This window comes from Vigna unguiculata, chromosome 3 (assembly GCF_004118075.2).
Source record: "Vigna unguiculata cultivar IT97K-499-35 chromosome 3, ASM411807v1, whole genome shotgun sequence".
NCBI lineage: Eukaryota > Viridiplantae > Streptophyta > Magnoliopsida > Fabales > Fabaceae > Vigna > Vigna unguiculata.
Window position 1 is genome coordinate 52,863,464 of NC_040281.1, and position 18,421 is coordinate 52,881,884.

At 32.4% G+C, this 18,421-nt stretch overlaps 2 protein-coding genes across 3 annotated transcripts; both read left to right on the forward strand.

Moving 5' to 3' along the window:
• Positions 1-3,460: 3,460 nt before the first annotated feature.
• LOC114176292 (hydroxyproline O-galactosyltransferase GALT6-like) lies at positions 3,461-8,983 on the forward strand. Of its 2 annotated transcripts, XR_003602985.1 has the most exons (8): positions 3,461-4,289; positions 6,442-6,695; positions 6,772-7,062; positions 7,141-7,269; positions 7,351-7,524; positions 8,226-8,333; positions 8,457-8,755; positions 8,875-8,983. XR_003602985.1 is itself a non-coding variant. In XM_028061277.1 (7 exons), exons 1-7 carry the CDS (start codon positions 3,629-3,631, stop codon positions 8,664-8,666), a joined length of 1,827 nt encoding a protein of 608 aa, XP_027917078.1. In that variant the 5' UTR covers positions 3,461-3,628; the 3' UTR covers positions 8,667-8,983. The 2 variants fall into 2 exon arrangements, 1 of the variants encoding a protein (XP_027917078.1); XM_028061277.1 differs by having other exon boundaries at positions 8,457-8,983.
• A 6,823-nt stretch (positions 8,984-15,806) lies between these two features.
• LOC114175663 (AAA-ATPase ASD, mitochondrial-like) lies at positions 15,807-17,670 on the forward strand. The gene has a single exon (XM_028060440.1). It carries the CDS (start codon positions 15,973-15,975, stop codon positions 17,449-17,451), a length of 1,479 nt encoding a protein of 492 aa, XP_027916241.1. The 5' UTR covers positions 15,807-15,972; the 3' UTR covers positions 17,452-17,670.
• The last annotated feature ends 751 nt before the right edge of the window (positions 17,671-18,421 follow it).

Consider the following 18,421-nt stretch of genomic DNA (forward strand, 5'->3'; position numbering starts at 1 on the left):
AAATGAGCTTTTAGTTATATATATATATATATATATATATATATATATATATATATATATATATATATATATATATATATATATATATATAAGTAAAACAAAAATATGAAATATGTTAATTTAATGAGAGAATTCCCATGTTAATTGTAATATCTCGATTTAATAGTTTTCATACTATCAAAAAGAACATTTAATTTTGGATAATTCAAAAGCAGTGGATGGAAACAGGCCAGTATAAAGTACAATACAGTCATCCTCAAAATAACTATACATGTACTATCCATATATACAGTAAAGAAAGGGTTTCAACACCCAAACCATCTAAGCAGAACCAATGTGACATCAACAACTGAAAGTGTCCAACACCACTCAACTCCTGTCTAGGAGGGGTGTATCCTCACCTACACCTCTATTTGCTCACGTCATTCAGTAAGGACGATCATTGCAAAAATAGAAGACACATAGAACACACAGCATACAAGAAGGGTAAGCTAACTTGGACCAAGAGTAAATCATGCAATTTTTTATAGTTAGGCAGAAATCAGAGTTGATCACACAATTATCAAAATCATCCAATTAATCCCAACCATAACACCATACACCATTCTATACTCGATATCCGGATTATGTAAGTGACATTGGAGCTCTCGGTGGCTTGCACTTGTGACGGTTTCCAAACTCTGCAGAGTTTTAGGCACAAGGGGTATTCACCCAACCACTCCCAAGGTAAGCCCCATCATGTCTATGACGGATCGGGTCCATAGACCAGGACCTCTTGCTACTCCTCCCGACGTAATCCATCATACTCTACATGAGTCTTAATGGTTACTAGGAGCGTCAGGATGCCACCAATATGAGTCCTCATGCCCTTATATTTACTAAAACCATTTTCCTTAGAATTTTCCTTGAAATCCTAACTCCAACATATTCTCATTCATACCAATTTCACACTCAATTCCATCACACTGACTATCATGCATAAGGATCACATACAAGACCAGCCATTATCATATTAATGCAATTAATACAGTATCAATTAGTCAAAAACAGTGAAGAAGCTAACTTTTGCAGGGAAACTCGCTTATGCTAGAGGGTCTCGCCTAAGCTAGAGAGTTTGTCTCGCTTAGGCGAGTTGCTCTTTTGTCTGGGCGAGACCTCTTACAGTGGCAAAATAAAAATCCTGGGTAAACTCTCGCTCAGGCTAAACTGGCTCGCCTAGACGAGAAGTTATCTCGCTCAGGTGACTCCAGCTCGCTTAGGCGAGATTTCACGCAGTGACAGAGGTGATCTTCTGGTATTTTCGCTCAGGCGAGAGCAGCTCGCCTAGGCGAAACTACCAGGAAATCTCATCTGTTCTTCACATGCAGGCTCGCTCAGAATCATCCAACACCCAATTTCACACACAGGCAGTTTCAAACATGAATTGAACAAACAATCAAGCAATTCAATCACTCATGAACACATTTCATACGAAATTTGGGTGAAAAGTCAACTTCCCTTACCTATTTTTGGGTGAATACTTGAGTGAAGACAACCTAAGAGAGGAGAAGCAGAATTCCTCATCTTGACCTAGAACAATTCATCATCCAGCCACATGGAAAGGATGAACACATGATTAAACTCTGAATGGAAGCAGGAATTCGAGTTGAATTTCGAAATTGAACTTCAAACCACAAAGGGAGACTTACCTAGAAAAAGAGAGGCTATGAGTGAAGGCAGCAGGAGGCTCAGGTGTGGCTTCTTCTCCATAACCTGATCAAAAAGCAAGAGGTGGTGAGATGGCAGCAAGGATTAGAGAGAAAGACAGATGGGGAGGGAGTTGAATTTATAGAGGAAATGAGAGGGATGGGGTTTGAGTTTCTGTTTTTGGAAAACTTGGAAAAGAAGGGTATTGCATTAATTATTATTTTGCATTAAATAAATTATTTATTAAAAACAATAACGCTAAGAGAGGATTGAGTAAAGTGAGATGATTTTGTATTTTAAAGTCATACATATTATTTATTAGTTTAAAGTATGAAAATAGTTTATGTAATAATTAATCATAAGCGGTTATGTGTAATAAATTTATTAACTTACTAGAGAAAATGTGTGTTATTTTTTCAAAATATTAAAATTATTAAATTAAAAGAAAAAAGTCAAACAAAAAAAATAACTAAATTTAAAAAACAATTGGTAAAGAATAAAAGTGAAAAAAAATGTGAACACCAAAAAATAAGAATCTCTTTATGTAATAAAATTTTATTATCTATTTTAAATGTTACACCAATAATAATTGTTCTTTAACCAACAATAGTTTTTTTCTACTCTCATGTATAAATCTTTTCTATTTTATTTTGTATTTATTATAGGCTTAAATATTATTTTTCCTACATTTTCGTAGTGTCATAATTTTCGTAGTGTTTACTGTGGATGGTCCTCATTTTTACCAAATGTTTACAATGATCCTCATTTTCGCAACTCGTGATTAATTTAGTCCTTTACTGTACGTCGTTTAAATAAGTAACGGAGCACAGTACAGGTGGCACCGTTTAGATAAGTAACGAAGCACTGTACGAGTGACACTGTTTGTATTACATTGTACTGAAGTGTATTATGTGTACTATACAGGTGGAGTAATTAGATATTTTGGGATAAATAGGTGAGCTAGGGTTTTGAAAATGAATTGTTGGGCAGTTGGTCAGTTGTTGCAATCTTCTTCCTCCATTCCCAATATGTGTTGTTGCACGATCCAATCTTCTTCCTTTACCTCTGGTTGAATCATTGGAGGCAAAAGTGTTGTAGCAATTCGTGCAATGTTGGTGGTTCAACGAGAAATGGGGGATTAACCCCGATTTGTAACCGTGGAGAGAATATCACAACATTTCAACCACAAACAAACCCCAAAACAGAATTACGAAAACCCTAACCCTAACTGATAAAGAAATCACATGTACTCGTCAATCCCTAATTGCAGTGTGACCTAATCGGAAAATTTTTGCCCCAGATTGAAGAGTTAATGTTAATAATCCACATGTACATTATACGTAATACACCCAATACAAATGTAATACAAACAGTGTCACATGTACAATGCTCCGTTACTGATTTAAACGGTGCCACCTGTACCGTGCTTCGTTACTTATTTAAATGACGTACACTACGGAAATAAGGACAATTTTAAAGATTTGATAAAAATGAGGACCATGACAACAAACATTAAGCCTTTATTATATCACATTATTTAGATTTATTAATTTTTTCTTGTTTTATATTTCTTTGTTATCGTTAAATATTCTCCTATTCACAATCCCTTATTTATAAATTGGAATGAAAACATTTGAAAATGCATTTTCATAATGATAGTATATTTATAACTTTTATGAACAAAAAGTATTTCTATATTTCGAATTTATGATGGTTAATATGAAAATATAAATGGTATATTTGTGGTTTTGAAATTTATGATGGCATTCAAAAGTCTGGTTTTGAACGACCTCAAAATGTGGCAGGGAAATAGTAAAGTTGACATTAATGAAGAGAGAGCATAATGATGGTTACGTGAATCACATTGCAATGCCAGCGAGAGAAAGAACGACGTCGTCTTCACCAACCTGAAATCGGTTATTCTCAGGCGCCAAAACCAGAGATGAAAAGAGGGAGAATAGGGAAGTTAGATACTCTTCTCTCATTCACCAGACAACGATCCACTCAAATTTTCATCGTTCTTGGCCTCTTCTACATTCTCTTCGTCTTCCTCGAGATACCCTTCGTCTTCAGAACCGCTCAAGAACAACCGTCTCGCCTCCCGCCGCTCGTTCGCCCCCCAAACGGCGTCGTCTCCGGTTTGACCCTAAACGACGCCGCATTTGATTCCTCCCTCTACCAATCCGCCTGCCGCGTCGGCAGGGCTATTTGGGCCGAACTTAAATCAGGCAAAGCGCAGGGCCCCGTTTCCAAGCCCGATAACCAATCCAGACCATGCCCCGGATCCATATCGGTATCCGGACCCGTATTTTTCAGCCGCGGGAGGTCCATGGTGATTCCCTGTGGCCTCACGTTAGGGTCCCATTTAACGGTGGTTGGGGAGCCGTTAAAACCGCAACGGAGGAAGTGTCAGTTTATGATGGAGTTGCAGGGGCTGACGACGGTGGAGGGTGAAGAACCACCTAGGGTCTTACATTTCAATCCTAGGTTGAAAGGGGATTGGAGTGGAAAGCCCGTGATTGAACTCAACACGTGTTACCGCATGCATTGGGGTACTGCAATGCGCTGTGATGGTTGGAAATCCAGAGCTGGGGAAGATACTGGTAAGAAAAAGTATGTTTATTCATTATGGTTGTGATTTATGAAACACTTTGCTTAAATTTGCTCCCCATATAAGAAGTATTTAGTTTATGAAAATCTAATGCTGCTACATTTGAGACATATAAGCATGTATTTTTCCAGACTTAAATATAAAGAAAAAAATACCTAGGTTTATATTAATTAAGAATGCTAGTTAAATTCATATAATTTCTTGATCTCATTAAAAGCAATTGCATTTCTTCAATTGCCTTTAATCATGTCTATTGTACTTTATGCACATGTTTAAATTAATTGAAATTAACTTATATTGCAATTTGCCAAACCGGAAAATTTTGTCTATATTTGTGTCAAGGGAGTATATTCTCCATACATTGGAGCATTGTCCCATGATGATCCAAGAATGAAAATTGTACTCATTATGAGTGATCTATAATCACAATGATTTCTATTCTTTTATTTTGCTTTTGAGTAATGTCGAAGAAGTATGTTCTTGATTTGAATTTACCTACACTTATTGAGTTTTATGATTTTGTATACACAGAGACATTCCTATCTAAAAATTAAACTATCTACTATACTATAAACCATCAGAAGGCATGAAATTCAAATATAACTTAAACATTCATAACATATATATATATATATATATATATATATATATATATATACACACACGCACAAATATTTATATCACTGAGTCAAAAACTAAAAAAAAAAAACTTTATTCTCTTGTTGACATTATTCCGCACCTATACCTACATATGCTTATGCACATTGTACAATATGTGCAGTTCACAATACAAATAACAAATGCAAGAGTAAGCTATTGAAACAAATTTTCAAGAAAAATATATATTGAAAGGTACATTTTAATAAACAAGTCAAAACAATTCAATTTTATTCAAAATCCAACATACAACAACCATATAGACCACACATGCATCTATACATCAAGGATACTTAACCAACGGAATATCAACTTACACTACTGAAAGATTTGTATTAAGTATGTCCCCCATAAGAGACTAACATTTGATCCAAATCTACAAGTGAACGTTAGAATAATGGATCAGGATCAGTTCAATACTTAATACACAAATATAGGTGTCAACCCTTAATAAACAAATCAAACAATGGTTGACATATCATCGTGACCCATTAATTCAAGCAATTCTTATTACTTTGAACAACCATTTCCGTACAAAACACATCATTTAAACAAAACCATAAATCAATTAAATATATAAATTAACATTTACTTACATTTATAATAAACATTAACATACAATCCATTAAAGAGACAAAATGAGAAAAATAAAGAAAGAAAAAAAATCATTTTTTTTAGCTTGAGGAAAAATTGTCTCGCTTGAGTGAAAATTTATTCTTGAGTAAAAAAATGGCATAGACAAGCATTGAGTAGCAGTCCATCCCATTTTCGCCAGAGCAAAATATTCTTCATTTGAGCAAAAATAAGGTTGAAAACAAGGTTATTTTCAGTGTAGCAAAAATATGAACAAGAGAAGCTTTGGATCTCTATTCTATTTTTGCTTGAATGAAAATCCTCCACTTGAGCGAAAATATTAGAAAAACAAACTAATGCAGCATTGGTTTTATTCAAAGTCACTTTATCATATAAAACTTTTAAACAAATCAAAATTATCAATACAATCCATAACTTGCTCAAACATCATTCTTCACTCAGCTGAATTCAACCTTGGTCATTCAAACTCATTATATGTATTATGGTTTGCATCAAACTCATAAACTAACATTGACCATTTTTGCTTCAAATAACCACAACTTAAACTAATTTGTCTCAAATGTAGTAACATAACACAAAATTGATAAAACACAACAAATTGAATTCATTAAAACTATACAAATCTCATCTCAAACTCAAACATTAATATCATGTCCAAACAACACACAACCCTGCATTAAACTTAAGATAATGTGACCACGTCACCTCCACATCCAGATCATCTATCCTAAAATTCTATTAAAAACATAAGTAAAGTTCTAGTTCAAGCATATATTATGTGTCTTATCTTCGAACTATTGTTGTATTTGATACTATTGTACATGATACATTTATCAATCCTAAATGTGCATCATAGGTTGTGATAGTGCTAAATTAAGTTGTTACTTGTACAGTTGATGGGTTGGTGAAATGTGAGAAGTGGATTCGGGGTGATGATGATGATGATGGTGACACTGACAGACATGCAGTGGAGTCCAACGCAGAGTGGTGGTTGAAGAGATTGATTGGTCGGACAAAACGAGTACCAATTGATTGGCCATTTCCATTTTCTGTGAACAAGCTATTTGTTCTTACTCTCAGTGCTGGGTTGGAGGGTTACCATGTTCATGTTGATGGGAGGCATGTCACCTCTTTTCCTTATCGCACTGTGGGTAATCAATGTCCTTCAACTTCTTAGTTTGAAGTGGGTTTTACATAATAATGTTCTATTTTGATTTGAACAGGGCTTTGCTCTTGAGGATGCCACTGGTCTTATCTTGAGTGGGGACATTAGTGTCCGTTCTGTATTTGCTGCCTCTTTGCCCTCGGTGCATCCCAACATTTCCTCGCAGCAGCAGCTAGAATTTTCAACCAGATGGCGTGCCCCAAGTCTTCCTCACTTTGGCGTGGAATTGTTTGTTGGGATCCTTTCAGCCGGAAACCATTTTGCTGAGCGGATGGCTGTGAGGAAGTCATGGATGCAGCATAGCTTAATCAAATCTTCGAAAGTGGTGGCTCGCTTCTTTGTAGCACTGGTAAGGTGAACAAGTTTCTCAAATTATAGTCATTTTGTTGGTTCTGGAGATTTCTTTACAATTTAATGGTTTTAACAGAACCCGAGGAAGGAAATTAACGTGGAGTTGAAGAAGGAGGCAGAATATTTTGGTGATATTGTTATAGTTCCTTACATGGATAACTATGACCTTGTTGTGCTCAAAACGGTGGCCATCTGTGAATACGGGGTAAGTTGATTGTTTAAAAAAGATCCAGTTTAGAAAGGAAATAGTTTAAGTTAATGTATGAGATGGCTGTACTGTTCACAGGTTCGCACAGTTTCTGCGGAGTATATCATGAAGGGAGATGATGACACTTTCATAAAAGTTGATGATGTTATTACTCGAGTAAGGAATGTTCCATATTCTATGAGCTTTTATATCGGGAACATCAATTACCGCCACAGACCCATGCGCCATGGTAAATGGGCCGTGACATATGAGGTAATCAAAACCTGTTGGCTACTGCAATGCTTATACCATAGTTGAGGAGTTAGCGTCGTATGGGAAAATATTTTATGAATTAGTTTGTTATAATACGTCACCAACAAAGTGTCTGTATTTGATCCAAAGAGTGTATGATCTCGGCTTGAGCATTGGTTTCTTTTGGCACAACTAAGCGAAAGCTCAAAATGAAATTAAGGGTATGTTCGATACAAAATTTTAATTGTTTTGAAAGTTTCTTCGTTGGAAAAGCTTTATATATATAGCGGATAACCTCTCAAAGGCACGCTTAGTTTGTATTCAAACAGAGTCTAAAATAATTTCATTTAGTATTGACTCCACTTATTATTATTATTATTATTATTTTAGTATTGTGCAACCTTTTCATTGATTTTGCTTTTACAATAATTACTTCATGAAGAATTGCTATTCTTCCCTCTTTCCAACCAGTCATCAGGTCTCCATTGTTTATGGTTAGCACCTCGTTGCAGCACCATATTGTCAGTCATCTTAATTTTATAGGTTGGAGATCACGATCCCTAACCGAACATATCACACAGCATTCAGCAAAAAGCTTCGTCGTGTATTCAGAACTCTTACTCTAATAGGCCGTGATTGAATTGATAATGGTTCTTACTTCCTCATGGTTTTGTCACATCTAGCTTCTTGATGATGATAATTTTGTTGTATTCTGCTTTTAGGAGTGGCCAGAAGAGGAATACCCACCCTATGCTAATGGACCGGGTTATATTTTGTCTTCTGATATTGCAAGCTACATTCTATCTGAATTCGAGAAGCATAAATTAAGGGTAAGTATTCTAATATATCATTGCACATTTTCTCTGTTGTCCTGTAATGCCTCAAGAATGTTCATGCTAGTGCATTTGATGTCTGTAGTGGCCGAAGTTGTCAATATTTTCTTGTTTATGCAGTTGTTTAAAATGGAAGATGTGAGTATGGGAATGTGGGTAGAACAATTTAACAGAACGAAACCAGTATACTATTTTCATAGCTTGAGGTTCTGCCAGTTTGGTTGTGTAGAAGGCTATATCACTGCCCATTACCAATCGCCTAGGCAGATGATATGCCTGTGGGAGAAATGGCAGATGCAGACAATTCCTGAGTGCTGCAACATGAGATAACGTTGTTGGTCGCCATCATTGAATTCAGCGAGGAACAGAGAAAAGTTTTGCAGTCATAGCTTAGATTCAATACTGTATATATAGTGATGGTTAGTTAACTTTAGTCCTGTATAAATGTGGCCTTTTTTAAACTTCATTATTTATTTTGGATAGAACTCTATTCTTTAGGTTACTCGATTCTATCTTCTTCCCTTTCGTGTTGTTTCAGCGTGGGATTGGAAGATCAACGTGAGGTTCAGTGAGTGGGGATATCATTTTTAGGAGTGCGGGAACATGCTCTTACATATATACAAGTTCTCACATTTTTTTTCTTTTTATATCTTACTCTTTTTTCACACTTTATTGCTTTCCTATGGATAACTATTTCTGTAATTATTAGATTTAAAGAACAAATTTAGAGTTCTCCAAATGAATGAAAACCCGTAAGTCAATTCATTTTACCATAAATGTAAGTCAGATTGGATTAAAAAATGCAAATTTTAGGGTTAAAAATAGATTCGGCTCAATAAGAACTTGACTAATTCGAGTTAAACTTGAGTTAAACTTGTTGTGAAATGAGTTGATTTATCTGATCATCCATAAATTCTAAATATTAAATTATATTAAAAAAGATCACCCATAAATTCTAAGTATTAAATTATATTAAAAAAAAACTAATGATTTTTTGTTGGACTTTTAGATGGTAGATTTTGTTAGGACTTTTAAATTATATTAAATTCAGACAGTTGATTTTGTTGAAACTTTTAATTTTCATTTAATTAGAGTTCATTTGGTATATAATGAATTAGAAATTTTTTATAAATGGTGTTTCATATTATATTAATATGAATGAAATGAGTAAGTTTTGGACACTCAAAGATTAAATGCTAATTAATGTATATAGGCTTGCATTTAGGACTTGTAGAAAAAATTGCAATTGTTTTTTTTTTTTTTGGATTTGAAGAAATAAATATTACTGAAGATTCTATTACAATATAAAATAAGGTAGTCATTTAAGTTATCTTATTATAAGGGTTAAACTTCTAGTTTTTTACGAAACCTCAATGTTCTATACGTCATCGAGGAATATTCTTCGATTTTCTAACATGATGTTTCATGTAAGGACATTTTTGTTTGTAAAGTAATTGATAAACTATAATTAAAATTCAATTACGTTAAAACTTTAACTTACTAAATGTTTTACATAGTGTGTGTTTGTATGGTGTGGTTAGTAAATAGGACTTGGACTGAGTTGTTGAGCTTTCGTATTTTCGTGTCAAGAGTGGTCAAGAATAAAAAGGAAACACGAAGAAGTGGACTTAGGAAAGGGTGGTGTGTCTTTAGCAACTTCTCCTCTTCTTAAAAACAAAAACTCAATTCTAAAGTAGATTTTGGAATCTACGAATTAGTGAAGGAAGAGTACAGCATTTAGTTTGGGTAGTGATTTTAGAGTACAGCATTCTCTGAAATCGCTATCAAATATTATTAATATTTAAAGATTTTATTGTTAACATTGATCGATTATATCTTTTCACATTTTTTTAAATTTTTACTTTAGTCATATTATATTAGTTAATTAAATGTGTTGATCTGAAGTCCATTTTTGGTAGGTAAATTTTTTTAGCCTAGTTGAATACTATAGTATTTATGATAATGTATTGGTATGATTTATGAGGCTATAATCCTCAGGCTTAACAGAGTTTCAAAATTGAAAAAATAAATAAATATATATAACATGAAATAGGTTAGTTGTTTGTCTTTTCTTAATTTTGTTAGATTTACTTCTTTTTTTTCAAACATAATTGTTCTTTGTATTATGTATGTCACAAAATCTACCAATTGTGTAATATGGTATAATATGTTGAGTTGTATTATGTTTGGTAGATATAATTTATTATTTGTGGAGATCTAAGGGGATTGATTTGAAATGATGTGTTAGAATGTATTTGGTTTTAAGTGATCTGTGATAATTTCTATAAAAATTTTGAGAAGAAAATATAAGGTGTAAAATGAAGAGAAAGTGATGAATTTGTAGGGATTGTTTGTTAAATTTATAATTTTTTTATATTCAATATTTAGTTTTTTTAATATGATTATTATTAGAAATTAATAATTAATATTTTAAGAAATATATATTTTTTTTTCAAACAAAAAATGTTTGCATTTAAAAAAAATACACCTAACTTCAATTTTTATATTACACTAGAAATAACCTATCATCCTTGTTAGGTTAATAAGATAAATCAAATTTTCAAACTCGGGGTATAAAGGAGTCTTTTTTGTTCTCCTATATTTAATCTTTGGGGCCAATAACACAAACCATTAAAACAGCATGAACAAGGTCTTAACAAAACCCTATCAATTTCATCGAAAGAATTCTTTACTTTGGTCATTACTACATATAAGGAATGCTAATTTTTTTTTATAGTCCTGATGAATATATCAAAAGAATTTAATCAATTATGTTATCTAAAAGGTTGTAGGAAAAAATTGAAATGTTTATCTAAACATTTATAAAAGAATTGTTCAACACTACCCTCAAAAACATATTTTCTTACTTGTCTACTTCAAGTAGTATAATGAATATTTATTATGTGAGAAGTATTCAATTATTTATTAATTATTGTTGTATTATCTTTTAAAGATATTTTCTATTTGTGTTATTATGTCAACCATGTTAAAGAAGAAACATGTTAAATTCAAACTAAGACCAGTGAATTGAGTTTACTAAAAAATGATTTTTCAAAGTTTCAAAAATAGATCACAGATAATTTTATGAATCTTGTTGACATATTAGTAATGACTTGCAATGTTAAGAACCAAATCAAACACTAAAAATAAAGGCATGAAAACATAAGAGACTCAAAACTTTTATATAGATTTGATTTTACATCCAATAACTTGAACTCTGTCTTCACTAAAAGATATTAAGAATCTTGAAACAATCATTCCAGAATTACGAAGAAACGGTGATACTACAAACACATTAACCTCTGGTACAAATACATACTCAAGAAATTACAATAGGAAACAAGAAACTTATCAGCCGAGAGTTGATCAATATTACAATAAAAACTTATAGCATAATTATATCTTTGATAAATCTTGAATAATCTTTCTTTTAAAATAAAATGCAGAAGCACTTTTAGAAAGATATATAAATCAAAAAAGAGCTCCCTACACTTGAAAGATAAGAAAATGTTATTTTGAAAAGGAGAAAACTTTCTTTTTAAAGAAATTTTGAAGTAACTATTTGATATAATTGATTAGTTTTAAATATAATTGATTAATATATTTTTTGTGTAACCTAAAAATGATTCTGAACCGACATAATCAATTATTTGTGAGTTAAAAATTTTTAATATACACGATTATCATCCTAATTAATTAATTATTTGCAAAAATGTAAAAAACATATTTTTTACCGAGAATAATCAATTTTTTTTTAACATAATAGATTATTAGGAAAATCATAAAATCAGTTTGTCAATACAAATTCACTCAAAGTTGTCTTAGAAATTGATTTATATTTTACATTTTAATCAAAATGAACAAAATGAACCAACAACAAAAGGTGCAGTCATCATTACAATCAACAACTTATACTTTGCCAACAAGTTTTTATAGTTAACTTTTTAATTCATAATTTAATAATAAGTTTTTTTTAAATAATTATCAGTTACATTAATATTTATGTGATAAATATAATTTTATTAACTTAATGAAGAATATTTTATTCCTAAAAATTAAAACTAAAAAAAATATTATCAAATTTCAAAATGATTAAATAAATAGAACTTAAACTAAATTAAAAGTATTTTAAAATATTATAAATTTATTAATAATGAAATGAATCTAATAAAACATAATTTAAGTTAAGTGTCATATATTTACTAAAAAAAATTATATATTCGTATAGAATTAGTTCAATTCTTTATATTAATTTAAATTACAAATTATTAATTTTATATAAACATAAGTAGTAAAATAATTACCATTAATTCTAAATATTATTTGCCTCAATAAAAATAACGACTTAATTGGAAAAAAAACTCAGTCTCTATTAAATTTGTTGTGTATTGAAATCTTAAAAATTAAAATTTTTTCCACTATTAAACTTTTCTATTAAGTAGGGATGTAACCATTATCTAGGTGATGTAGTCCTTATAAAATTATATTATAATTTTATAATTAATAAGAACTCAATTATAATTTTATTAAATTATAAAACGTGACAGAAAAAGATTAATAAGGATTCAATTAAATGTTCTAAAAGTATAAAATAATTAAAGTACTATTTTGTTATAAAATATATCATGGTTACAATTTTAAATTTAAAATAAATACCAGTTAATGTTTTTTTAGATAATTTTTCTAAAAAAATTAATAAAATGATTTATAAAAGAAAAGAGAAAAAAACCAGCCTAATTTCGATCTGTTGAGAATTTTTCCTGAAAAGTCAAATTTTAAGGTTAAAAACCTTAGTTCGAGTTGAGTATATATTTTGGCACCAATTGTATTTTTGTTCCAATGAGTTTATTTAAGAAAATGATAAACTATATTTATATTTATATTTACTATTATTTTTGAGTAAATTATTTTCAAATACAATAAATATAAAAGAACAAAGAAACAGTACAATGAATAAATAGTGTCTAATTCAGTTTGGCGTATGCTTACATGTTTTCAATAATTTCATGTTCCGCATACTAAATTCTGCGTCCCATTTCTCTCCCATCCATACCCGACTAGTCTCGAGGAAACAAAATATATTTATAACTAATATCTTAATCAAAGCTTTATTTCTTTTTTTTTTATGAAAAGAAATACATATAGAAATAAGCTAAAACAGAATAATTAACAATTAACATATATTTTTTGTTAAATATATAGCACAGTCACATAACAATTTATACAGTATATTCTTATCTCAGTACCTCATCAATAAATTTATTCTACTGTTCTCTCTTTTCCTCCTATTTCTTTCTTATTTATAAGAAACTTTGTTGTATCATATTGTTTTCAATGGAAGTCATCATAACCCAAAAAGGCCTATACCCATTCTCCACTGACAACGTGAGCTTTTGGCTTTATCAAATGGAGTTCTATAATGGACAATGGAGTAGGATAATTGATTTAGAAATTGGGCTTGCTTTTGTTGTCTACCTCATATTTTATTATCTATTCACTTATGTGAAATATCATGGTTAATTTTATGGATTTTATACCAAACACATCACTAATCATGTAAAAGTTATACCTACATAAATTATATTCAACTCAAAAATGTAAGATAATAAATTTATAGATATGACTTATTTTTCTTATATAATTGGTTTGTCGAGTAATTAACGAATGATCAATGTTAGGATGAGAAGATACCTTAGTTATAGAATAATAAGTTTTATTGAGTGGACAGAATTATCTATATGTTTGCGGTTAAATGCGAGAATACATTGATCACAATTTAGAGAAGTTGAAGAACTTGAATCTCAAACATTCTAAACACGTTTTCTGAAAATTATGGCTAGTAGAGCCTTTCTAATCCTCGTGTTTAGATGAGGAATTTCAGCAATTTCAAGAAATTGGGTAATTGAATTATTTATAATTGAGTTATCTTCATTTTTTTTTAAAATAATTAGGTTGGATGAAGTAATTGAAATATCTTACATTTCAATTTTTTTTAGATAAAACAATTTAATTTCTACTTTACACGAACTCAATTCTACATTTGAGTTTAATTCAACTTAGCTTGACCTCAACTGGTTCGACCTAGGTCGATTTGACCTCAACACAATTTGAATTGATTCGACCTCAGCCGATTCTAGCCGATTTGAACCGATTCAGCTTGAGTTTACTCCACTCAATCTTCAACTACAATAAATTGATTTAAACCTTATATCTAGACCAACTTAACCTTAAGATAAATTATTCTCTTAAGTTGTGTCATTCAAACATACCATAATATTTATATAGACAACGCTAGATTTGAAAGGGACTAAGAAAAGGGAAGAAAATGAGAAGAAGGATGAGCACAAAAATTAGGAGAGAAGAGTTAGATTTATTGCTATAAAATTGAATAGGCCTTTACCTTAAAGGGAAACAATAATGATTAATTTTTCATTTTTATTCAATATAAAACCTAACAATATATAAATTTCAAAAAGTTATTTCCAAATAAATGAGATGTGATGGAAATGAGACGTGGTGGAAGTATTTTTATGCTGAAAAATTAATTTGATAAAATAAAATGAAAGAAGAGTCAACCCAACCAACCTCTTCAAATTTCAAAGGTGACGGCAGGTATCATCACATGGGCACTAGTATGTTAAGTTTACAAATTCTGTTTTTGAAACTGAAAGTGAGAACTTATTCAACCATGGGGAGATAAAAATGAAACACAAAATTATCGTGCTTCGTGTTATGCTCTAAATTTCTTTAATTTTCTAGCAGGAGTGTTTCTGATTCTGTATTATAGATCAAACCCGATGAAAGTATAGAGCCAGAAAAAGTTTATTAAACCAAAAAAAACTTATATATATACATCATTTTGATGACCTCAAGGTTGTTTGCGTCATTATAATAAGTGAATAAACCGTCATACACTGTAGACACAGTTCAATAATGAATAAAAGCTTATAAAATGGTTAGTGCAGAAAATTTTTGTAAAACTGGATAAGAAACAAACATGTAACATGGATCTAATTTGGAAAACATTAGTGGTGTAGCTTTATTAACTTGGAATTATGGTTGTCTCTGTGGTATGTTTCAACAACTTGAGGAAAATGACAAGAAGTGCATCAAACAATGAGAAATAGACACAAGTACATGAAATTTAAGTATTGTGAGCATGAGAAGGACCCCATTAAGCGTTAATTGAGAAGCTCGTCATCTCCATTGACAGCCAAGTAGCAACCTCAATAGAGAGAGTTTCTTTCACTAGTCATGCGCAAAAACAGGGGCCACATTTGTTTTTTTGTTAAGGTATTTGCTCAGTTTCAGAGCTTTCTTTCTCTGCACTGTCCAATAAGACACAACATACCATGAATCAGTTCATAATTTCAAGCTTTTGGACCACCTTCCACATAGTCCCACCAAATCAAAAAACACTTAGTGGAACCTAATATTCTATTTCACTTGTACTCTTCCCATTTTAAAAATACTCCACATTGCTTTGGTAGTGTCATTTGACTCATTTTGGTTATAAACACTGGCTGGCCCTTCTATTCTTTCTCAATTCTCATCCCCACCCACTCACTCACTCTCACCACCTTTTAGTTTTTTCTTTCTTTCTTTTGTTTGACACTCACCCTCTGAAAGAGAAGAGATGAAGATGATGAGTGAGATGTGGACAACAATGGGGTCAACCTTAGCGAGCTTCATGTTCTTGTGGACGATCATGAGACAGTACTGTCCCTACGGGGTTCAACGATTCTTGGAGAAGTACACACACAGGATCATGAGTTACTTCTCCCCTTACATTCGAATCTCCTTCCATGAGTACATGGGAGACAGGCTAAAGCGCAGTGAGGCCTATGGGGCTGTGGAGGCATATCTCAGTGCCAACACATCAAAGAGTGCCAAAAGGCTCAAAGCTGAAATGGGTAAAGATAGCAGCAACCTGGTGTTGACCATGGATGAGTACGAGAGGGTAACGGATGAGCACGAGGGTGTGAAAGTTTGGTGGGTGTGTAGCAAAGTGATGTCACCAACGAGGTCTTCAATGTCCTATTATCCAGAACAGGAGAGAAGGTTCTACAAGCTCACTTTTCACAACAAGTATAGAGAGGTCATAACCGAGTCGTATTTGGAGCATGTGATGAGGGAGGGGAAGGAGATTCGTTTGAGGAACAGGCAGAGGAAGTTGTATACTAATAGCCCTGGCTACAAGTGGCCGAGTTACAAGCAAACGATGTGGAGCCACATTGTGTTTGAGCACCCTGCTACTTTTGAAACAATGGCCTTGGAGCCTGAGAAGAAAAAGGAGATCATTGAGGATTTGGTGACTTTCAGCAAGAGCAAGGATTTCTATGCAAGGATTGGGAAGGCATGGAAGAGAGGGTACCTTCTTCATGGTCCTCCAGGGACGGGGAAGTCCACTATGATTGCTGCAATGGCGAATTTGTTGGCCTATGATGTGTATGACTTGGAGCTCACTGCAGTGAAGGACAACACAGAGTTGAGGAAGCTTCTGATTGAGACAACCAGTAAGTCTATAATTGTTATTGAAGACATTGATTGTTCTCTTGATCTTACAGGGCAGAGGAAGAAGAAGACAGAGAAGTTGTTGTCGGACGAGGAGACTGATAAGGATGTTGTTGTCGGAAGGAAAGAGGGGAAGGAAGAAGGAGGGAGTGGCAGCAGAGTCACACTCTCAGGGCTGTTGAATTTCATTGATGGGATTTGGTCTGCTTGTGGAGGGGAAAGGTTGATTGTGTTCACAACCAATTATGTGGAGAAACTTGATCCTGCACTCATTAGAAGGGGGAGAATGGACAAACACATTCAACTCTCTTATTGCACTTTTGATGGCTTTAAAGTGCTTGCAAATAATTACTTGAAGCTACAAACTCATCCTTTGTTTGACACCATCAAGAGGCTAATAGGTGAGGCCAAAATCACCCCTGCTGATGTTGCTGAAAACCTCATGCCCAAGTCCCCATTGGATGATCCTCACAAGTGCCTCTCCAACTTGATTGAAGCACTTGAGAAAGCTGCAAAAACTGAGGAGCTGGAGCAGAGTTGTGCCATTCAACATGAGGAACTTCTTCAACAAAATGGCTCCATTAAGGAAAATGGTGAGTGAGTAGTACTATGTATCTATGTTAGTCAACTCCATGAGATGATTAAAAAGGGAGGGATTGTATACTTCAACAACAAAGGGTTTGCTAAATCCTCCTACTTTTGGGATTAATTTTGAACTTGTATTAGAGAGTATTGTTATTGGTATAGGTCCCTCCCCTGTTGTTGTTTTCTCCCTTGAAATGCAACATAATCATAATATGAAGGCTATTGTTTCTCAAAATGGAACCCTATATTGTGTGTGCTATTACTGAGTATTGTTTCTATTATGCACTGATATAAACGATAGGAATCATGAATGAGGGAAATGTAGAGAGGTGAGAGCACAAGGTAACATGAAAGAGGGAGTACTTGAGAGTGTTTTTTGGTTGCATGTAAACAGAAAAGCAATTTTTGTCCTGTGCTTTGAAGTAAATGAGGTTGCACAAACGGAAAAAACAAACTTGCTCTGAGTGATCACTGAGGGTGGAGAAGGAAAGGGGTATTGAGATGTCTCATCTTTGGTAAAAATATGGCCAAATTTTTCTTTATGAGATCTGCACAATCCTACTTTCTTGAGCTACTTTTAAAAAAAATGAGTTGCGATCGATTTGTCTTCTATGGAAACAAAACAAAATTGTATGAAAAAATATCTATGCATTGTATCAGTAATTTTTGTAGTGCAGTAAAATTTTAAAGCATTAATTTACGAAATAAAATTATAAGAAACTTGCATAGTGAATTCAAATACATATGAAAATATAAGTGAGTGTACTTTGTTTTAAACTAAAAGCAAATTATTCAATAATATATTAATTAGTATAGTTGAGATATAGACAAAACAAAATAAAAGAATTAAAAATAGAATGTGATTGTTTTGAAAATGATAACAACTCGAAAAGAAAGTGCACATAGAAAATATAACTTAAATTAATAATTTCAAAGGAGGTTGAAATGTAAGTATGGTGAAAGAATAACCAAGATTAAAGAGTACA